Consider the following 22,433-nt stretch of genomic DNA (forward strand, 5'->3'; position numbering starts at 1 on the left):
CTCCTGAACCTCTTTAGGAGATCATAAACTGTGTTTAAATCAAAAGGCCAATAAGCTCCTAGCATTGTGTGTTTATTAAATCAGAATAACACAAACAATCCGATCATTATGATTGACGAATGTTAATAAACCATGAAAGTTCGATCACCGTATTTTCATAAATTGACGCGGACTGAATCGATTCGAATCTTTCTAGAATCAACTGAAAGAATCATTTGTTCGACTCTTTCTTGCTGTCTTTATTTTGGAATTGAATGTTCGTCCAAATCAGGTCCATGATCGAAGAAAATAGCCCTTTCTCAAAACGAAGCTTGTAAATATGAAGATAGGCCTACGTTTGTAAAAGAACCGATTAAACCGATGAGTTAAACCGAACGATGTTCACGATGATTCGCGAACAAAAGAGAATTAGAACTAATTAACCCTCAAGCATGCATGCAGTAATTGATTCGATGAATTATGTTTTGTAGTGCAATGTTGTTTGGTTTGTCTAACTCGGTCCTGTATAAACAAATGGCATAAATCAGTAGACAAAAATACAAAACGGAACACATTTTTTGCTGATTAGTAACTTTAGTGAATTTCCCTCTAGTTAACTTCGCTTTATTTGCACTTTTCCTTGAAATTTTGTAAATAATCAAAGTTTTAACCAGATGACATAACGAAAAGTCTGATTTCGAGGCTTCAAAAGATTCAAGAGCTTTTAAAATGATTAATAAAATGCCACAAAACTGAGAAAATTGGCAGAACCGTATAAATGAAATGCAGAATTTGTGTCAGAAGTGTCAGAAAGTGTAGAAGCTTGTTGCTTCAGACTTTATTTCCAGTGAATGATCATCAATCAAGAGTCAATTGATTATTACAGGCTGTTATCGCAAACAGGAACATCACGTTAGTTTTAAGAGCCGAAGGCATGAGAAATATCACAACCGTTTTTTGGCATCTTGAGTCAAAGTCAAGTGTCAAGAGTAAAAATAAGGCGATCTGTCCAGTGTGTACAGTATAAAGTCTTTAAAGAAATACAATCCAAATGGTTTTAAAGTTGCCAAACAAATTAATGACAAGTAACTAAGCAAAAATAGCACTAAAAAAAAAAAAAAAAAAGCATTATGTTTGATTAAACATAAAGGTAAACTAGATTCAGATCGCATGCAACACAGATGGGTTTTGGCATCGTAACACACATTAATTATCAGAATTACTGTAAATCCACAGAGACATCCGTCTGTATTCTTTTGCGATAGAAAAGAGTTCTGTAGTAGTACAGCATGCTTACACGAACAAGACGTATGAAAAAGCAGGACTCAGCATGGCATTGCACAATTAATTATACAAAACCAAGCTAAACATCGTACAGTACTAAACCATCAAGAATCAATGCAACCTCAACCAATCAATCCAGCGACAGATTCCTTCTGGATTCCTCAGTGACTTTTAATTATTAATTAGAAGTCAACGTTTCAAAGTGGGTTTACGGATTAGACATTAATCTCAATCCGCATTTGTGCTGTGGTCAGAAATGCACAAAAATATAATAAATCACAAACCATTAAAACGGATTGCAAGTGAATAATCTGTGCAAGCATGGCAACAAAACCAATTGGCAATATTAACCCATGAAACACTCTAGAATATTAAATCGATGTGCATCTTGGTTCATTTCTAGCGAGATGCACAGCTAAGTTTGGCAGGGTTTGGGCTCCGTGATTAGCTCCTGCATTGAGTCAGTGACAAGAGCTCAGAACAGATCTACAGCCGGAAAGAAAATCTGAATAAGCGCTACACAAACAGGCCGGATCCCCGTATTAAAGCTTCACAGGCTAGACTGAGGGGAAAAAAAAAACATTTGTCATCTGACACAGAGTTAGAGCGGAAGCTTCAACAGCGTCGCTGGAAGGACTGATTGTCCTCCTGTTTTCCGGTGTGCCGTTCGTTGGGATGAACGGACGGCGGTCGTTAGCCGCTCCAGTGGCTGCCGTCTCCGGTGCGCTGGGCTCGAGCGAGCACGGCCTCTCGGGACACACGCTTGGGCTCTCGGGCCAGACCCAGGAAACACATGAGGTCTATGAAGCAGGTGGTCAGGTTGAGCTTGCAGCCGAACTCACTGGTGGCGTAGTCGAAGGGAAACGTGTGGTGATAGTTATGAAAGCCTTCACCTGAGAAATCAAAGCAGGAGATGATTCATCAATCCACAATCTAAGAGAAGCCTGAAGGGTTTTTAACGATTAGATTCTATTTTTAATAACATTTCTTGATGTCATTATACGTGACGCTGTGATACGTGTCACAGAGATACTTGTAGCAATAGATACTTGTAGATACTTGTAGCAATAGGCAATGATACATTGTATCCATTTCTCTTTTATACCAAAAATCTTTAGGATATTAAGTAAAGATCAGGTTCCATGAAGATATTTTGTAAACTTCCTACCGTAAACCTAATATGCATTGCTAAGAACATCAGACGTACCGATAGCGCTGAAGGTGACGAATCGGTTCTCCCGGGGGTTGATTTTGGCGTCGTAGGGCCGGTTCCCCCACATGTGCGCGGCGCTGTTGACCAGCCAGGTGGCGTTGAGCACAAGAGCGTATCGGAGGAGGGCAGGGACGAAATACGCCACCCACAGAGACTCGCCCCAGAAGTACCACGGCACGACCGTCGGCACGAAGAAGCACATCAGCAGAACAGACGGCTTGTAGAACCTGAGACAGTGCAATCAAACTCCGTTAAAACACCATTCTGACTGACACACGTCATCAGTAGAAATAGACAACATACTGCATACATTTTTTTTTTTTTGATGCCAAAAATCATTAGGATATTAAGTAAAGATCATGTTCCATGAAGATATTTAGTAAATATATCAAACTTAATTTTGCATTGCTAAGAACTTCATTTGAACAACTTTAAAGATGATTTTCTCAATATTTAGATTTTTTTGCTCCCTCAGATTCCAGATTTTCAAATAGTTGTATCTCAGACAAATATTGTCCTCCGAACAAACCACACATCACTGGAGAGATCATTTATTCAATCTCAATTTCATAAAATCGACTCTCATGACTGGTTTTGTGCTCCAGGTCTCATCTGCAGTGATTTGTGACTTGCCTTCTCTGGAACATGACGACTTTATCTGCCTTCAGGTCGCTGAGCTCCAGCTTGCGTCCCTTCTCGATGACGTCCGGATGCTTGCGCACCAGGAGCCAGCCGACGTGAGAGAAGAAGAAGCCTCGCACAGCGTTGTGAGGGTCGGCGTCCGTCTCGGAGTATTTGTGGTGAACGCGGTGATCTCGAGACCATTCGTAGATGTCATTCTACAGCAGGAGATCAAGAAGCGGCTCGTTTCTACACTACTAATGAAAAAGATTGCAACTCTGCTCTGTGCTACAAATCACACACTGCATCTTTAAAACAGAAATACATGGGAGACCATTTCTGCCACTAAATAAAACAATTCTGACTTCATTTTAGCAATGACTTTATAACGTGTAATTGTGAAGAAAGTCAGGATTGTGAGATGCAATTACTTTTTTTATTTTTTATTCAGTTGCTGAAACAGGCTTCCATAAAAGTCTTTCAACCTGAGGTCAAACTACGTTTTTTTTTTTTTTTTCCTTTTGGCAAGACAGAGATCAAATACACAAATAATAAACTTTATAGAAAGGGATTAACCACTTTCTTTTTTTTTTACAAGTTCACTAGCAGTCACATGTTTAAACCAGGGTTATTCTAGATAACTAAAACCATAAATGTATAGTTACTTGGTCAATAAAATAAATGTTAAAATAAATATAAAAAATAAAATACATTTTAATTTAAAGGTAGTGCCAGGGAAACATTTCTAATTTCTGTTAAGTTTAAATTATCAAATTGGCTTCAAAACAATAAATAAAAATTAATAAATACTAAATATACATAAACTAATAAAAATGGCAAAAAAATTGCAATAAAAAAAAATCTCATTCAAAATACAAGTATAATAGATTGATACAAAAAATGGTTTGAACACACACGACTTTCTGATCAAAGAACTTAAAATTTAGATGATTTTCTAGATAACGGTCTTAAATATAATAGATTTCACTTGCATTATGCTTTAATCAGTCCCAGACTTCCATGTGTGTGAGTTTGTGAGTTAGTGTGCATCACTGCGACCTCCATTCTACTAAAGAGTGACGTCTGCAATCCTGACAAATAAAGTCTGTTACCTGGAAGGCCATGGAGTTTCCGACGGCGAGAAAGATCTGGAGAGGTAATGATGCTTTATATGATCGGTGACTCCAGAGTCTGTGAGCGCCGGCGGTGATGCCCAGAGCACTGAACAACAAACACCCAAAAACTGGAGGAAAGGACAGACGCCACGTGACTTTAAAATCTACTACTTCAGACACAAAACTTTAGTTTTTAATGCACATACATGAAGTCTCAGTCACTCACAGTTCAACACACCTGGAGTTTAGCATCCTTTAATGCATTTTGAGCAAATATATGATAAAACACTTTTTTTCAATGAGTGTTTTGTTTTAACTCACTCTAAAACTGTGAAATTATTATTAGTATTTTTTTATGATTTAATTAATTATTAGCATTTAACTCTTAAAACAACCCCTCTGGGAAACTTTGACACAGTAACGTTTAATGCACACATTACCTAAATGTGTAATGCACTGGATTACCTTACTACATTTGTTTGTCATGTATTTGGAATCAGTAACCGATTACAACTAGCTGATCATCTACCCAGCTCTGCCAGCCATTGAGATTATAAAAATTTCATTTGCACATGATCTTTAACATATTATGAGCTTTTGCATGTCATCAGGACTAACTGAGTGTATTAGAACATTTCGCAAATTAGATTTAAGAAGATTACGTTTATATTTAAACCTATATGGAGTTTGACTGCCCGGTTTTATTGTTTGGAAAAGTGCAGTGGTAACATTCTTCTAAACATCTCCTTCTGTGTTCCACGTTAGTATGGAGTATATTATAAGCAAATGATGACGGAATGTTCATGTATGCATGCTGTATAGAGGGTTTATGGTTGTATATATGCGTGAAACTTACACCAGATCCATGTGAGAGCGCGTGCAGAAGGAAGCAGGAGCAGTCCGTACAGAGCTCCGATGTGCAGGAGACTCATCAGAATCACATTTCTCCACACTATGACGATGGGAGGCTTGGGCCCTTCTTTCTCTTTATACGTGTGATCAAACACGTCCTCCACTGCCCCCGGTTCTGGATGCCAAACTGTAGATGTGATGTCCCTGTCAGGCATGATGACCACTGCCTACACACACACGCACACACACGCACTGTTGTTATAACACACACAACAGCAACACCGGATGCAGCCGAAGAAAAGCGAGAATAAAGAATAAAGTGGGTCAGATGAAACACTCACCGATCTGATGTTGCGAGTGAATGTAGCGCACGCGGAATGATGAAAGACGCCGCTCCGGTGAAACAGTGATGATCAAACGCGTGACGTTCAACGCAAACAGCTGCCGGTGATGCGCCGCTCCGTCGCGAGCTGAAGAAATACTGCGCGGTGATTGGTCAGGGAGTTTGAGGCCACCTTAGCGATCGCTCCGATTGGCTGAGGTTCATCTGATGTTCGCCTTCTCGATTTCACACCAGCATCATTCCAGAACAACCAAACCTCACCGGAGCCGGTGCATTTATACGGTAAACCCGCTCAGCCCACCGACGAGGAGTCCTGTCACGCAGCCAATCACCGACGAGGAGTCCTCTCACGCAGCCAATCACCGGCGAGGAGTCGTCTCCCGCAGCCAATCACCGACGAGGAGTCGTCTCCCGCAGCCAATCACCGGCGAGCCCCTGCTGGCTCTGCTGTCACTGCAGTCATCGCTGTTTTCAAATATGATGTCTTCTTTGATTATCACTTTATATTGCACCTAAATTATGCTAAATATTGATATATATATACTGATAACAGGACAGGAAATAGATTAATTATAGTGACCTGTCAGCTGAACTACAGTTACCTCATTGCTTCACAGTGTCAGAAATGTACTTTATAGCCTATAGTGTACAGCATTATCTATATGGGGCCCTAAATAAAAACAGGGGCAAGTGAATCAGTTCATTAAAATTAGTTTTCTGGACAATCATAGATGTTATCAAACAAAGTTCTAAGCAAAAACTACTTCGTATAAGTTCATTAAAACTAACACACTTGAAATTGATTCACTCATTTATTTTGTACCAAGTTATTTAGATTAATATATACAGTAGAGTCTACATAATTTCATTTATGCATTATTTGTAATTGGCCCCATATATATTTTTTTCCTATTCATTTGTAATATATATATATATATATATATATATATATATATATATATATATATATATATATATATATATATATATATATATATATTATTTTTTTATTGTAGTGAATCAATTTGATCAGAGTTTTCTGTTATAATGACACTCTCCCTTTAAATGTAGTTTAGTTTGAGATACATTGTGTTCTCTTTTTGAAATCTTAATTTCTCATGTTTGAAGGTGTGTTGGAGTTAAAAGTTATCGTCAAAACTTTAGGTAAGTTTCCCCTCATGTGTCACGCTTGAGATAAACTGATATGAAGAAGATACTGATCCAGATATGATGTTGAGTGATATCATTCAAACCTTTGCTCTTATTTTGACATCACACACACCCTGGAAACACACTCATCCACACTGCTTCTTAAAAACTGCGTTTGCTGCTGAATGTTTTTTTTTTAAAACTGTACCATTCAAAAGTTTGAGGTAAATGCTATTAAACACGGAAATAAATTTATATTTTTACTAAGCAATTTTAATGCATTAAATTGATCAAATGTGACAGTAAAGACATTTGTAATGTTACAATTTTTTTTTTAAATAAAGTAAAAAAAAAAAAAGCTGTTCTTTTGAACTTTCTGTGAATCTGTGAATCCTGACAAATAATATTTCCAACCAAATATTGTGCGGCACAACTGTGTTCAACATTGATAATAATCAGAAATGTTTCTTGAGCAGTAAATCATCATATTAGAATGATTTCTGAAGATCATGTGACTGAAGACATGATGCTGAAAATACAGTGGAGCATCACAGAAATAAATTACAGTTTAACAGAGATTCACTTAGAAAACAGTTGTTTTACATTAGAATAATGTTTCACAATTTTTTAAGTATTTTTGATCAAATGCATGCAGCGTTGCTGAGCAGAAGAGACCTCTTTTAATAACAATATAGCAAACCTTAGGCCACCGGTTTATAACTAAATGTTTTAATATGTCAGTTTTGTTCTGGTCTAATAATGTGGGTGAAATAAAAGAGAAAGCAGTTATAAATTATATATTAATACATCAGAAAGGAAAAAGTATGCATGAAGGCTATCAAACACTCAGAAAGTGTCGACAGTTAAAGTGTTAAAGTCAGAACAGTGTTATAGAGATGAAGCTGTGCAATGTGCATCCAGTCTAGTTGGACCATAGCGCCATCTACTGTGCGATTATTGAATAACAAAGATAATTAATAGCCTGATTAACAAACATTTAAATGTGATTTTACATAATGTGCCATCAAACATATGATCAGTATCATGCGGGATGACAAATATTGTTATTATTGTTAGATTACCCAATGCATATTGATTCTAACTCATTAAATAAATCTAATTTTATATGGGCTAATCAGAAGAGGAAATTATATGTCATAAAGGCTACAGATTTATTACATCATTTCAGAAATGCATGCTATTCGTTTAATTTAAATTAAAAGTATATTTAGTGTTGAGTTTGCACACGTCATCATTACTCGCCTGGCTGTCAATAGAAATAGAAAGATATATGGTGGAATGGATGTTTGCATTAAGGTAAGTATAAAATGGGATGAGTTAATGGCCCATACTCGGTCTCTGATTAGCCAGGGACAATAATTTCCATTATTCTTAACATTAACTAGAAAACTGAAACGTGTTAGGGAATTAAATGTAAAATAAATAAATAAATGTCAATAATAATAATAAATAAATACATATATTTAATACAATATAATGGAAAACACTTTAGAAAAATAGTTTAAAAAAAACACTAAATGAACCATAAATAATTCATTTTCATATGTTATTGCTGTTAAGGTGTTTCAAGTGCTGAATTCTGACTAGCATACGAGACCTAATATTTCTGCAATATCTTAACATGGCAGAAACAGTAACTTCGGTTTGCTGTCATCATTATTTATGTATAAATATAATCCAGACCGCTGCTGGAAACCGAGCAGACAGCAGAGTCACGTGGTTACATTTCTCAGCGGTGATCACGATGAACCAATCACAGCCGTATGTGATTAACTCAATTCTTATAGAGATTGGTTGAGTAGATTTAAATTTGTATGTCAGGTATGGATTAGTTTAAATAATAATCTTAAATAATTATACTTTTTACTACATGAATATCATCAACGAAACAAAACGCTGCGAAATTTGAACTGGTTTCAATGGACCAGTGGAAGTCATCATTTTTCAATCGCATTAGCTCAAATAGCAAAAGAGAAACTCAACGATATTGTTTTTTATGACTTTCAATAAGATAAAAATTAAGAGAGATTGATAATGGCAGTCAGATGAGAGAACGATGTCACCAACAGACCATTGCAAACACCCTCGCATTTTATTTGATATAATTTTTTTGTATTTTGTATTTTTTTTTTATATTTGATTCAAAGTTGATATAATACAAATAATATTCTTATAAATGTACATACATTTAAAAAAAAAATACAAATATGAAAAACTTTCCAGGATTTATGATGGTGACCGTTAAACGCGTCACGTGGGCCAACGAGCGCCATCTGCAGGTAAGCACCAGCACACGTCACAGGAAACCGTTATTATTATGATTATCGGCCCACAGCACTCGCAGCTCCATGGTGCGCTCTACGTGTGTTTATAAAATTATCTGACATTTGTAAGTAGCTCAGTGATGGAGGTGAACCGGGATGAAGCGGAGCGATGCGTCGAGATCGCGCTCGGAGCTCTGGAGGACGCGCAGCCGGAGAAAGCGCGCAGGTTCCTGGAGAAAGCGCAGCGGCTTTTCCCGACGCGCAGAGCCCGGGGTGAGCGCACTGATCCCGGGCTAAACCAGGCCTGCTCGCCGCGGTACTGGATCCGATCTGTCGCTCAGTGGATTATATATTCACATACTGAGGGGAAAACGCGCAGCTTTGTGTTGTTTTATTAGTGCGCGATGTACTCAGACCTGCTGAGAGATGTGATAAGTGTTTGTTGTAGTGTCTGTGATGATGATGATGATGATGATGTAACTATTGCATATAATGTTATACAGACAGCTCAGATTGAGAGTCACATTAATCCGGCTGTGTCTCAACTCGCAGTGAGCTGCCTCATTAGACAGCATAGCTGATATCTTAGAATCCAATAATGCTGGAGTAGTTCACCAGAATATGATAATGTGCTAACCCAAGATTAGGATGAGTTTGTTTCTTCATCAGGTTTGTAGAAATGTACAAGTGTGTCATCAATGGATGCTCTGCAGTGAATGGGTGCCGTCAGAATGAGAGTCTGATAAAAACATCACAATAATCCACAGCACTCCAGTCCATCAGTGAACATCTGGAGAAGACAAAAGATGAAACAAATACAGCATTAAAACTTTTTTAACTAAAATACATAGAGTCTATGATCCATAATAACACTTCCTCCAGTGAAAAAGTGCATCTGCTGTTGTCTCGCACAGATTAGTTTAGATCTGTTTAAACGCTGCTTGATCTGTGCAGAAAGTGTTATTATGGATTATAGACTCTATGTGTTTGAGTTAAAATCATCTTAATGCTGGATGTGTTTCAGGTTTTGTCTTCTCCAGATGTTCACTGATGGACTGGAGTGCTGTGGATTATTGGGATGTTTTTATCAGACTCTCATTCTGACGGCACCCATTCACTGCAGAGCATCCATTGATGAGACATTGATGCAGTGCTACATTTCTACAAACCTGATGAAGTGAGGTGAGGTAAGGTGTGCTGCTCATGTGTCTGAAAAGCTGTCTGTCTGAAGTAATGGGAGATGTGTTGATGTCTGTTGAGCTCTTGTCTCTGGTTGTTTCTCAGAGCTGCTGGCGTCTCTGGAGCAGAACGGCGAGGCTTGGTCTCAGAGAGCCGCTGATGGCACAGAAGCAGGTCAGCGCAGGTCAGAGGTCAGCAGTAATGACTCCAGTAAACCCTACACAGCGGAGCAGGCCGAGGCCGTCAGCAGGTGCCCACCGGGTTTGCTTTTACAGCCAGACAGGAATCAGAACCTTCTTTTGTAGTCTTATCTTCCCACTAATTTGTAGTCCACTATAAAGCTACTCAAGGATTCTGCAACCAAAAGCAGGAATATTTCATGATAATAAAAAAAATTATATATATATTTATTTATTTATTTATTTATTCATTTTTTATATATATATATATATATATATATATATATATATATTTTTTTTTTTTTTTTTTTTTTGTTAAGTGTGTAAATCTTTTTTTATATATATTTCTGTTTGGTGCCAATTTTATTTTATTTTTTTCAGAATAAGTTTTTGTAAATGTGTTTTTACGTATTTCTTTTCAAATATAGTGATTTTAGTACTCCATATTAAATATATTAATCCTTCAATTATTTTAGTATTATCATTTATGTGCTTTTATAGTGTTTATTAGATTTTATTTTTATATTTTCAGATTAAATTTTAGTTTTAAATAATTTTGTAATGTGATTTTTATAATTTAGCACTTCCTAATAAACATAAATCTTATTTTATAAGATCCAAATCAGTGTTATTTTAGTATTTCTATAGTATTATAATATTAATAGCATCGTATTTGATTTAACATTTTAATAATTTTACACTGTCATTTTTAATATTTAACTCTTATTTATTCTGCAGTTATTGTTTGAGTTGAGCTCTTGTGTGGTGTTTGTTAGCTCCAGATCCAGACTGTGCTGTTTTGTCTTCGGCAGAATAAAGCAGTGTAAGAACTACTACGAGACTCTGGGCGTGCAGAAAGATGCTTCTGAAGACGATCTTAAGAAAGCTTACAGGAAGCTGGCGTTAAAGTTTCACCCTGATAAGAATCACGCTCCGGGAGCCACGGAGGCGTTTAAAGGTACAGCGTCAGTAACAGCGTTCGCTCTTTATTAGAGAATGTGATGATGTTGTTGTGTGCTGCAGCGATAGGAAACGCGTACGCAGTTCTGTCCAATGTGGAGAAGAGACGACAGTACGATCAGTTCGGCTCGGGCCGCTCCAGCCAGACCAGCGACACACACTTCCAGGCCGATATTTCTCCTGAAGATCTCTTCAACATGTTCTTCGGAGGAGGCTTTCCTTCCAGTGAGTCTGAGACGGTGAACGCTGAGAACACTTACTGGCCAGAAAACTGGTTTTGCATTCAAAGGTTCTCCCTAAAACCTAAAGATAGATAAAGAAATGTACAAAATTATTGATGCATTGTGACATTTTCATAAAAAGAAAGATTTTATTTCTAGGGAAGCTTGTTTCTGCCCAGGAATACAAAAATAAAATGGTAATTGTTAATTTTTTTTAATGCAATTCTGTGTTTATATTTCATCATACTAAGAATTGCATCTTGTGATTTTGAGGAAGAAAGTCTGAAAAGTTACTTTTTTTTGTGCTGTCAAACAATTCTGCATATATAAATACACACAGAAATGTTATGTTTATAGAATAAATATATATTTATTAATATAATTTATTTATATTATTTATATAAATATATACATGTTAATCTTATATATGCTGTATGTGTGTGTATTTATTTTGTATATACATCTTAAATATACACAGTACACACATATGTTATGAAAACCAACCCCCTTTTTTTATTGATTATTATTAATATTATTTTATTTTTAGGATTTTTTTTAATTATTATTATTATTATTTTTATATTTTTAGTGTTTGACAGTGTTTGACAGCACTGCTTTCTTTTATTATTATTATTATTATGATTATTCTGTGGTGGTCACAAGCTTCCATACATTACTGTTTTTTTAACACATTTTTTTTTTATTCTTTCATCATTTTCTCTTAGCAAATATATATCATTACATATTTCTATCTTTAATTTTGGGGTGAAATATGACCTGGACACATACTTTTAGTTAATCTGTGTCTCAGACGTCACACACACAGTCCCATGAATCCCTGAGGCTCTGAATAAAGACGTGACTGTGTTTGTTCCAGGTAATGTTCACATGTACAGTAATGGACGGATGCGCTTTAATCAGAATCAGGGCGAGAGAGGAGAACAGCGAGGGGTGAGGACACGAGCTCTGTTCATTCAGGAGAATTGTGTGTGTGTGTGTGTGTGTGTGTGTGTGTGTGTCAGTGGATGGGAAATGCTTTCTTCTCATGTTTGTGTCGTTTTCAGTAACCTCTTAGCTTTTGCTGCAGGTCACTTCTTAAGTCCTGTGGAAGGACATATTATATGTCTCATCATACTCATCATAAGCATTAAGAAATACTTTGTACTGCATACTCATTACACACAGTTTATATTATTATTATTATTATTATTATTATTTTGTGCAAATAGAAATATAATACTTGCAATATTAAAATTACTATTTTTGTCTAATATTAAAATTGTTAGCTATAAAAATGTGTGTGTGTATATATATATATATATGTATATATGTAAGCAAAATATAAACAATTGTAATTAACGAAATTAACTATTAATTAAAAATAAATATAATACTTGTTTTGCAATATTAAAATTACTTTGTTTTTGTAAATGGTTTTTAATTAAAAAATATGAAATTATATAAATATATAAAAAAGTAAAATTATAAAATATGTATAAAAATAATTTTAATTTATGAAACTAGGAAATATAGCATTTATACAATTTTATTAATTAAAAATAAATATAATACTTGTCTTTCAATATTAAAAATGACTATGTTTTTGAAACTATATAAAATATAGCATTTATACAGTTCAGAGTGATTTTCATTTACAAAATTCACTTCAAGTACCGGAACTGTGGGTTCTGAAGCAGCAACAGTTGATCTCGCTGAGCTCTATTCTCTGAATCAAACAGCAGAGGGCGCCAAAAACACGTTTATGAGTCGATCAGACTGTGATGAAGAGTAGGAGGGCCGATTAATATGATTGTGTGTGTGTGTGTGTGTGTGTGTGTGTGTGTGTTTAGGGCGGTCTTGCTCTTCTCATGCAGTTGATGCCCATCCTCATCCTCGTCTTCGTATCAGCGCTCAGTCAGATGATGGTGACCAACCCTCCCTACAGCCTCAGCTTCAGACCGTGAGTCTCTCTCTCTCTCTCTCTCTCTCGGTTTATCTCTCTCTCTCTTTATCTACTTTCACACTTTACACAGCACAGTTGTTCTTCCAGTAGTCACATTTGCACCTTCAGATATCTTCAGCACACAAACGCTCTCGTTATCAGAATCAGTCGATTAGATGAAGTTCTACAGCAGGAACAAGGCTTCATTTTATTTCTATAGCACATCTCAAATACAATGGTTATACAAAGTGCTTTACTTCAAAATCTTATATATATTTAAAGTTTCAGGTTGTGGACTGAGTGACACATGACTCTTGATTTTGATTGACATGTTCCTAAGGAAACCTGAGCTTGTGTCACATGATCAGTGTCACTCACATTACATGACCTTACATCTGACCTAGAAATCATTTAATGTCAGAGTTTATATTAATCACAGCCGTGAGCACAGATAACAAGCACCAGTGCACTGCCTCAGTGTTTGCACGTCTCTATTATTATTAGTTTCATAAAGTATGGATCGCTGATGGAGGTTTTGGGCCAGTTTTGCAACAGTTTTTTTTTAATGATTTTTTTCATCTGAAAATAAAGTTTATTTCATAATCCGTTAATCAAATTTATTTAATAATTAACACTTAAAATAACAAAAAGTTGTGTCTATACACAGTCATATATATATATATATTTATATGAAATTTTAAATTATACATTCATATGTTTTTGAAATATAAACATTTCAGCTTTCATGACAGATTTATTCTTTATTATTGTGATGTATATTTATCAAAAAAGCTCAGTTTTTAAATAATTGTTGTAATGTTTAACAGTTGAACTGATTGATTTCTCGTATCGTCTGAATGTGAATGTAACACTGTAGAAGACAGATGTGTTCTGTCAATCACCTGAGATCTCGTCTGATTGGTCGAGAGAGATCCGAGAGATTCAAACTCTGAATGAACTCTTAACCTTTGACCCTGACGGATCTTCACGAAGAGGAATCATCTACAAGTCTGAACCTGTGACCTCTGACCCTCAGTGCTCTCTTTATACACTTGCACAACAACAATACTAGAACATAAAATCAGATTTATCCGCTAAATTAACACACACTAATCTCAGTGGTACTAATACAGAGAGTAATAACTGTTCAGCTAGTGCTTGTTTTCTCTCTGTGTGTTGAACTCTTATCATGTCCTTCACGTGTGTGTGTCACAGGTCAGCGGGTCACACACACAAGCGCGTGACGGAGCATCTGGGCGTGACGTATTACGTGAACGAGCGTTTCTCGCAGGACTACAGCGGCGCGAGTCTGACACGAGTCGAGAGCAGCGTGGAGGAAGACTACATCTCCAACCTCAGGAACAACTGCTGGAGAGAGAGACAACAGAGTACGACACACACACACACACACAGAGAGACACACTGACATACACACACACACACAGAGAGACACACAGAGACACACACACACACACACAGAGACAAACAGAGAGACACACTGACATACACACACACACACACACACACAGAGACACACTGACACACACACACACACACACACACAGAGACACACTGACACACACACACACTCTCAGACACAAACACACTACTGTATCTACTGTAGCATTACATGTGTCTTTACTGACACACTTGAACAGTATAATCCACGCTTGATGGACAAAATTCAATTTCTTAAAAAAATATATATATCTATATCTTGACCAAAACGTATCAATCGAGAAACCAACATTCTCTACATCACAAGTGAATCACACAGGTTTGGAGTGTGAGGAAGTGATGACAGAGCTGTTGTTTCTGTGTGGACTGGCCCTTTAAGAGCTCGTAGTAATAGTGTGATCATAACTGAGCCAGTTCAGCCGGATGAATCCAGACCAATCAGGTGAGTGTGTGGCGCTTCATGACACACACGTCCGAACCAGACTCTTTTTGGGAACTGAAGCAGATTGGTTTGCTGAGAGCCTGTCAGAACTGGCTGCACTTTCTCACTTCCTTTACCATCATTCGTCTCGCGATCCATGAATCAGCTCGAGTTCTAGAGATATTCAAGAGAAGTTCAAACACATTTCACTGATGAGTCACTGCCTGAACCAGCAGCGTTTCATCATCTGACGGGACTTTTGAGTTCTGCCGTGATTGGCTAATTAATGCACACGTGTCCTGCAGCACAGAAGCAGTCATCAGTGTCACAGAGATATCTGTAGAAACAGACAATACATTGTATACATTTCTCTTTGATGCTAAAAATCATCAGGATATTAAGATCATGTTCCATGAAGATATTTAGTACATTTCCAACCGTAATTAAATATCAAAACTTCATTTCTGATTAGTAATATGCATTGCTAAGAACTTCATTTGAACAACTTTAAAGATGATTTTCTCAATATTTAGATTTTTTTGATCCCTCAGATTCCAGATTTTATAATAGTTGTATCTCAGACAAATATTGTCCTCCGAACAAACCACACATCACTGGAGAGATCATTTATTCAGCTTCAGATGATGCAGAAATCTCAATTTCATAAGATTGACTCTTCTGACTCACAAATGTGCATGTGTGTGTGTGTCTGTGTGTGTGTGTGTATTCCAGAGGAGGGTCTGCTGTACCGCGCGCGGTATTTCGGGGACAGTGGTCTGTACCAGCGGGCTCAGCGGATGGGAACCCCGAGCTGCTCTCGTCTGTCTGAGGTTCAGGCGTCTCTACACTGAGAGATGAAGCTTCACTGCACTACCTGGTGAGCACCGTCTCCGTCCATCCACACCGTGACCTCTGACCTCTGAGTCCTGCTTCCCTCACACTCACACATCCACAGCCGCTTTGCTTTCAGTTCATGCATTCCCCGAGAATCAAACCTAGAACACGAACATCCAGAAGAGAATCAGGGAAGAGTTCAGTTCCTGGACGCTCAGAGTCACGTTTGACCCTGTGTGTGTGAACACTGTTAATATTTGCAGCAGAGCGGGAAAAAAACAGGAACTATAAGAAAGATAATCCTGTTTGATTGATTTGTGACTTCCATCAACAATAGACATATTAAATAAGAATACATTTAAAAACAATAAATGTTTATTAAGGTTTAGTAAGAAACTGAAAAACAAAGTCACCTGGAAAAAAATAAATAAAACATGGAAAATATTTTAAAAAGACGTATGTATACACACACACACACACACACACTTATATATACAGTGGTGTGAAGTGTTGGCCCCCGATTTCTTTATTTCCTTCTTTTTTTGTGTGTGTGTCATGTTTGTCACACTTTAATGTTTTGGATCCTCTAACAAATTTAAATAATAGTAAAACTGTATTTTACGTATTCACTGTTTTCTTTTAATAATAAACACCTTCATTTAAAAACTGCATGTTGTGTTTACTTGTGTTATCTTTGACTAATATTTAAACTTGTCTGATGATCTGAAACATTAAAGTGTGACAAACATAAAGAAAAGAAATCAGGAAGGGGCCAACACTTCTGAATGAATGTGAAAAATTCTTCCCAGATCAGTGCTGGAGAACTCAGAGAGTGTGTGTGCTTCAGCTTTGAGCAGAATATTGTGTTTGAACATCTGCTCGGCGTTGAATGTGCCATTTTCATCTCAAATAATGAACTAAACGGTAAGATTCTCATATTTCTTCAAATAAATAGTAATAAATCAATGTTTATTTTCTGAACAGGTTCCAAAAACAATCTCTCCAGTCTGGAATATGGAGGAACGCCATACGGATTGTAAATACATCTGTTCGAAAAACAGGGCTGAGTTCTGAACTGGACTAGAAAGACTTAGTGAGAGCTGTGTGTGTGTGTGTGTGTGTGTGTGTGTGTGCGTGTGTGTGTGTGTGTGTACATGAATGCATGCTAAGGACCATGTACATGTGTGTGTGTGTGTGTGTGAAACCGGAGCTGGTGTTTTGGACTCCTGTGGATGAAGGACGTTCCTCTCAGTCTGAATGTTCTGGCCCTGGATTAAAGTTCATGGTATCGTTTCTCTAAATTCAGCATCATCTTCAGCTCTGGCAGGAATCAGCGATCTGGTTTTGCATTATTGGACAGACTGGAGATCTGACGACAATATCTGCATATTTATTTGAGTTTGTTTAGATGGAGATCATGTCTTTTTAATGGTTTATATTTGTATGTTTGAGATTTATCTATGCAGGGATCATCTGTGCTGTGTGTTAGGAGTAACTACAGCTGCTGTACACCGCTCTTATTTATTGAAGGATTGAATAGGAATATTTATTTCATATGAAGTTTTATTTTCTACATGACTTTAGTGAAACTATTTCATCGCTGAGAGACTGCACTGCAATTATTTCACGGAGTACAAATAAAGATTGTACGTGCCACTGTACACGGAGTGTGTGTGTGTGTGTGTCTGCAGGAGTGTTTTAGACGTCAGATCATGTGTTTCAGCACGTTCAGTCACCCGTCTGAAGAAGGAAAACTACTGCGTGGAAGGGTAACAAAAACATGCACTTCACTTAAAACATTAGTTGACCTAAAGACTATAATAGTAGAAATGTAGCATTGCATCAGTGTCTCAGTGATTGCTCTGCAGTGAATGGGTGCCGTCAGACTGGAAGTCCAAACAGCTGATATGTAGATTCATTGGTTTATGGTCGCGTTTTAATGTATTATACTGTCTAAAGGCATAACCATGAATAGATCAAATATAATAACTGGTTAGTTTTTCATGAGAATATACTATGCATCATAAGCTGCATTACAAAGAATAATAAATGCATTGACTTTATAATGCATTTTACTGTAAAACAGCATATTCTTTACAATATGGATATCACAAATATATTGATCAAACTAAAGTACTTCGTAAATAAAATACACTAATTAAGCCATTGATCATTGAAACAGGTTTATATGGACTTTGAGTTCTGTTTGTTTTTTTACAAGATTGTGGCATCTCTGGATGGAGCTGCAATTACAATATGAAGTGCAGTAATAATTTCTCCACTTCCTGATTCCCAGAGAATACAGATAATGATAATGCATGTTTTAGTATTAATGCAAATCATATGGCTTTAGAAAAAAAAAAAAAAAAAGTTAAACTGTCTAAAGTGTAAATATACAAATACGGTCATTGGCCTAATACATTAAAATAAAAGACACAGTTTCTTTAAAAAGATAATTTATTTTCTGCACTTTCAAATACAAAAAAAATTTGAATATCAAATAAATAAGATGCATGGAATATGCATATGGTTTAATAAAAAAAAAAAAAAAAAAACCCTCTTCCATTTGATCTAAGGGAACAATATCAATCGTGCACTTGAATAACGGAAAAACATCAAGTGTGTTACATGGAAAATAGCTGCCACATTGGTTTCCATGAACCTGAGGTAAACATTTCAACAGCAGCCAGAAAACTCTTGCTTCACTAAAACGTCAGCAAAAGTGCAACATAAACGGACTAAACCGTGTCAAAGTCTTTATATATACCCTACATCTGCATTACAAATGCCCTGCGAGCTGAAGAAGTCTCTCGTGAGACCAAACAGCTTCATTTAAAAACCTAGTAAAAGTTCATGGCACATCAGTCTCAGCATTCTTCAATCAAAAGCTCTTCAGAGCTGTACAGTTTTCTTTTAATAACTCTAAATCCGGTGCTCAGTTTAAGTGCACGTCTAACAACCGGAGACGAAGGCGATCTGCCGGTGAAGAGCCCCTGGATTTTCGGCCAGAAGCCCCTGGAGTCGAGCCTCAGCACGAGTGTGAGCTGGAAGGTGGGCACTAGGTAGGGGTCGACTGCGATTTGTCCCACGGCTTCGCAGCTGGCATCCTGCTCCACACAGAGGTCAACGAGGGCACCACGAAGGCCACAGGGCTCGCTGACCGACAGATGCACGAGCTCCTGACCGATGTGCTCCAGGAGCGTCTCGGGAATGAGGAGCTTGGAGCAGTGCAGGACGCCGTCTTTGGCATCGGTCAGGTTAAGTGCGATGAGCTGCACCACTTCCTTGCACAAGGCCTCTTCGGTCGGGTCAAAAAACAAGTCTGATTCGGAAAGATCAGCTTGGGATATGGAACCTGCGGGAGACAGATGCATGCATGAATTAGACTCGAGAACTTGAGGCAACAGTTGGAAAATCCATGCATGGAAACTTGTGCGAGAAGTGCGTGTTTACCTGCATCTGATGCGTCGTCTGTGCTGCTGTGATTGTCTGAATCGGAGTCCAGGCTTTGGCTGCTTTGCAGTTTCTGCATCAGTCTGCTCCAGGACAAGCGTTTGGAGGATTCATCAGATGTTGGTGTGGATGAGAGACTCGAGTCTTCAGATGAAAGGCTGGAAATCAGCTGCTCTGGCATTGTGTGTCCTAGAATGACTGGAAGAGAGGAGATTTGGTTTTATTATTCATGCACCAGACACAAAAGCAGCTGGTGCATTGCACACACAAAAAAAAGAAAAAAAAAAAAAAGTGGCTTTTCCCAGTACAAATGTAAATATTCTTGAATCAAGATGCATTTACAAGCAAAATGACTAGAGAAATTCAGTTTATCTTTCTGTCCCCGTTATCAGGTTTCTGTTATTTTAAGAAGCATAAACTCACTAAACATTGAGATTTAGTCTTTAAACAAATGTAAAGTCACTTGCTTCTCATCTAAAAAAAAAAATACTTGGATGATTGTTACTGGAAAACAAGACAACAAAGCAAGAGAATCATCTCTGCAGAGCAAATAAGGCAGTCAACAAAGAAAAGTAGTCATTTTAACTAAAAAAAAAAACATGCATTAGCTAGTTATTTGACTTTTTCAGTCCTGATGTTATGAATATCGTGATTTTCAGAAAAGCAGCATACTTTTGTCTTGCATTGTACTCCAAGGTTTGGACGAACAACAATGGAGACAATAAAAACAGCGCTGTTTAAACGCTGAAAATCCTCAAAAAAGACACTTACTGATATTCAGTACTGTAGATCTTCAGGTGTGATGGATTGTCGGTAGTTTCCCGCAGATGAAATAGTTCGCAACAAAGACCAGTGACCAACAAAGCCGAGTGCGAAGCGGAATAAGTGCAGCAGCTGGAAGTATCCGCAGTGAGCTCTGCAAACACTGACGCAATGCTTTCTGCGCCTGGTTATATAGTGCTGGCGCTGGCCACGCCCCCTGTGAGTTTCCAGCCAATCGGCGTCTCTGTCACGTCTTTCGCGTCCCGAGTTCGCCTGGTAACACGCAGCAGCGCTGATCAGCGAGAGCCTGCTTTTGTCCGCGGTGGAGGAGGTGCTCTTCTCACATCACCTTTTGTCTCCACTCAGGACATGCAGTGGCGAATCTCACGTCTGCGCATTTGTTTGTGGTTTGACGATTAAGTCATTTGCATCACGAATCGAAACAGAATTGTGAAATACTGACTCTAAAGATGCGTTTTCATTGAGTACGTGCAAGAAGCGCCACACAATTACCAATGATTTCAACACTGCAGTCAAATGCTTCCTTATCCAATAATTCATGCCTGTTGGATTTAATGTAGTTTGTTGGCATGAGATACTTTTGGAAAGCCATTTTTTTTGTAGTTTAAAATACCTCAAAGGTAGAATTATCCTTCTAAAGTTTTGTTTTAAAAAGTCTTAATGGCATGCTTGAACACTCATTAAAACTAAAGCAAAGTCAAAACACCAAAAGTTAACTTTAAAATGGTCTGATTTTTCACGTTTGTGCTTCTGATGGTCAAAAACTTGTGAGTAGCTACAATAAAAATTTTAATTGCAAACTAGAACCTCTGGTTAAAACAGAAAAAATGGTTTTATTCAAAGACCTTAATAGATTTGCATACCAAAGAAACTATGTTTAATGTAAATAAAGTATTAATAGTTAAAAAAATAATGTAAAACACTTTTTTTAGCCAATAAAACCAAAACTAAAAGCGCCAAAAGTTACATTCAGGAGTCTGAATTTTTAGGGGGTTTCTCATAAATATACACTTTCTTTAGTTTTTTTTTTTAACCCAAAATAATATTTTAAAAAGTCTACATTAAAGATACATTAACCCTGTTTTCACATTTTAACCATTTAAAAGTAATGCTCTGAATTTGTTGGGAGTTTTGACATGAAATCTCTTAAACTAACACACTTTGGTACATTAAAACTCCAACAAAGGTAAAAACTAGTCTTCACTGGAAGGAGTTCATAATAAAGCAAGATGTAATTTGATTAAGAGTTAAAGTGGCTGTATTTGGCCAGTAAAGTGTGAAGTGCTGCTGTCGGGGGAGGTTCATGAAGGGTTAAATGTTTCCTAGTTTAGATTGAAGGCCTGTTGCTGGTCAGCAGAGACCGTCACACACAGACAAGCACATTCCTGTCTTCTGTTTGCTAGCCAAGGGTGTGTTTCCTCTCAAATCCTGCTGAAGCTTTTGCATATAATGCATCTGAATCGGTTCAGCTGTATGAACACACAAACATCACTGGGCCTCAGAAAATGACTTTCTGAAGAGTTTTCTGTGTAAAATCAGTGGTAGACTATAGCACGTGTTTTATGTGGTGCTTTTAGAAAGGCCTGCTGATTCCTCACACCTCAGCAGAACTGGGCTTGAGGACAACTGAAGATCTGACCTTTGCCAAATGTGCTTTAAAGACGCTTAGTGCATGAAAAAAACTCCTCAGTCCTGAGGACGGATGCAATCTTAGCATGTATTATCACAGCAGATATTCTGAGGATTAAATTACAGTCATCCAGTAAATACATGATTTATACATGATTTATTTACCTTTATTTCTTATTTACGTCTCACTATTCTGACTTTACGTCTCACTATTCTTATTTACGTCTCACTATTCTGACTTTACGTTTTTACCTTTATTTCTTATTTACGTCTCACTATTCTGACTTTACGTCTCACTATTCTTATTTACGTCTCACTATTCTGACTTTACGTCTCACTATTCTGACTTTACGTCTCACTATTCTGACTTTACGTCTCACTATTCTGACTTTACATCTCACTATTCTGACTTTACGTCGCACTATTCTGACTTTACGTCGCACTATTCTGACTTTACGTCTCACTATCATGACTTTACGTCTCACTATTCTGACTTTACGTCTCACTATTCTTATTTACGTCTCACTATTCTG

The 22,433-nt window shown here is 37.2% G+C and overlaps 3 protein-coding genes across 3 annotated transcripts; 1 reads left to right on the forward strand and 2 right to left on the reverse strand.

Moving 5' to 3' along the window:
- Window positions 1-783: 783 nt before the first annotated feature.
- scd (stearoyl-CoA desaturase (delta-9-desaturase)) lies at window positions 784-5,668 on the reverse strand. The gene is made up of 6 exons (XM_052570279.1): window positions 5,406-5,668; window positions 5,069-5,291; window positions 4,210-4,340; window positions 3,110-3,315; window positions 2,471-2,703; window positions 784-2,156 (listed from the first exon to the last, which is right to left on the reverse strand). Exons 2-6 carry the CDS (start codon window positions 5,277-5,279, stop codon window positions 1,957-1,959), a joined length of 981 nt encoding a protein of 326 aa, XP_052426239.1. The 5' UTR covers window positions 5,280-5,291; window positions 5,406-5,668; the 3' UTR covers window positions 784-1,956.
- Window positions 5,669-8,873: 3,205 nt separating this feature from the next.
- Window positions 8,874-17,696, forward strand: LOC127969244 (dnaJ homolog subfamily B member 12). Its single transcript, XM_052571085.1, has 9 exons — window positions 8,874-9,114; window positions 10,126-10,270; window positions 11,012-11,157; window positions 11,223-11,384; window positions 12,258-12,331; window positions 13,231-13,340; window positions 14,538-14,710; window positions 15,934-16,078; window positions 17,020-17,696. Exons 1-8 carry the CDS (start codon window positions 8,982-8,984, stop codon window positions 16,050-16,052), a joined length of 1,062 nt encoding a protein of 353 aa, XP_052427045.1. The 5' UTR covers window positions 8,874-8,981; the 3' UTR covers window positions 16,053-16,078; window positions 17,020-17,696.
- Window positions 17,697-18,474: 778 nt separating this feature from the next.
- On the reverse strand, window positions 18,475-20,427 carry LOC127969245 (DNA damage-inducible transcript 4 protein-like). Its single transcript, XM_052571086.1, has 3 exons — window positions 20,260-20,427; window positions 19,489-19,686; window positions 18,475-19,390 (listed from the first exon to the last, which is right to left on the reverse strand). Exons 2-3 carry the CDS (start codon window positions 19,667-19,669, stop codon window positions 18,903-18,905), a joined length of 669 nt encoding a protein of 222 aa, XP_052427046.1. The 5' UTR covers window positions 19,670-19,686; window positions 20,260-20,427; the 3' UTR covers window positions 18,475-18,902.
- Window positions 20,428-22,433: the final 2,006 nt, after the last annotated feature.

This window comes from Carassius gibelio, chromosome B12 (genome assembly GCF_023724105.1).
Source record: "Carassius gibelio isolate Cgi1373 ecotype wild population from Czech Republic chromosome B12, carGib1.2-hapl.c, whole genome shotgun sequence".
NCBI classification, from domain to species: Eukaryota; Metazoa; Chordata; class Actinopteri; order Cypriniformes; family Cyprinidae; genus Carassius; species Carassius gibelio.

Excerpts from the sequence above, each read along its gene's own strand:
- scd (XM_052570279.1), bottom strand. The coding sequence starts at position 5,279 with ATGCCTGACAGGGACATCACATCTACAGTTTGGCATCCAGAACCGGGG. Across the intron at positions 4,341-5,068 it reads CGCTCTCACATGGATCTGGT|TTTTTGGGTGTTTGTTGTTC; the intron begins GTAAGTTTCACG and ends CCTTTCCTCCAG. Across the intron at positions 3,316-4,209 it reads GAAACTCCATGGCCTTCCAG|AATGACATCTACGAATGGTC; the intron begins GTAACAGACTTT and ends CTCCTGCTGTAG.
- LOC127969244 (XM_052571085.1), top strand. The coding sequence starts at position 8,982 with ATGGAGGTGAACCGGGATGAAGCGGAGCGATGCGTCGAGATCGCGCTC. Across the intron at positions 9,115-10,125 it reads CCCGACGCGCAGAGCCCGGG|AGCTGCTGGCGTCTCTGGAG; the intron begins GTGAGCGCACTG and ends GTTGTTTCTCAG. Across the intron at positions 13,341-14,537 it reads TACAGCCTCAGCTTCAGACC|GTCAGCGGGTCACACACACA; the intron begins GTGAGTCTCTCT and ends TGTGTGTCACAG.
- LOC127969245 (XM_052571086.1), bottom strand. The coding sequence starts at position 19,669 with ATGCCAGAGCAGCTGATTTCCAGCCTTTCATCTGAAGACTCGAGTCTC. Across the intron at positions 19,391-19,488 it reads AGACGACGCATCAGATGCAG|GTTCCATATCCCAAGCTGAT; the intron begins GTAAACACGCAC and ends TGTCTCCCGCAG.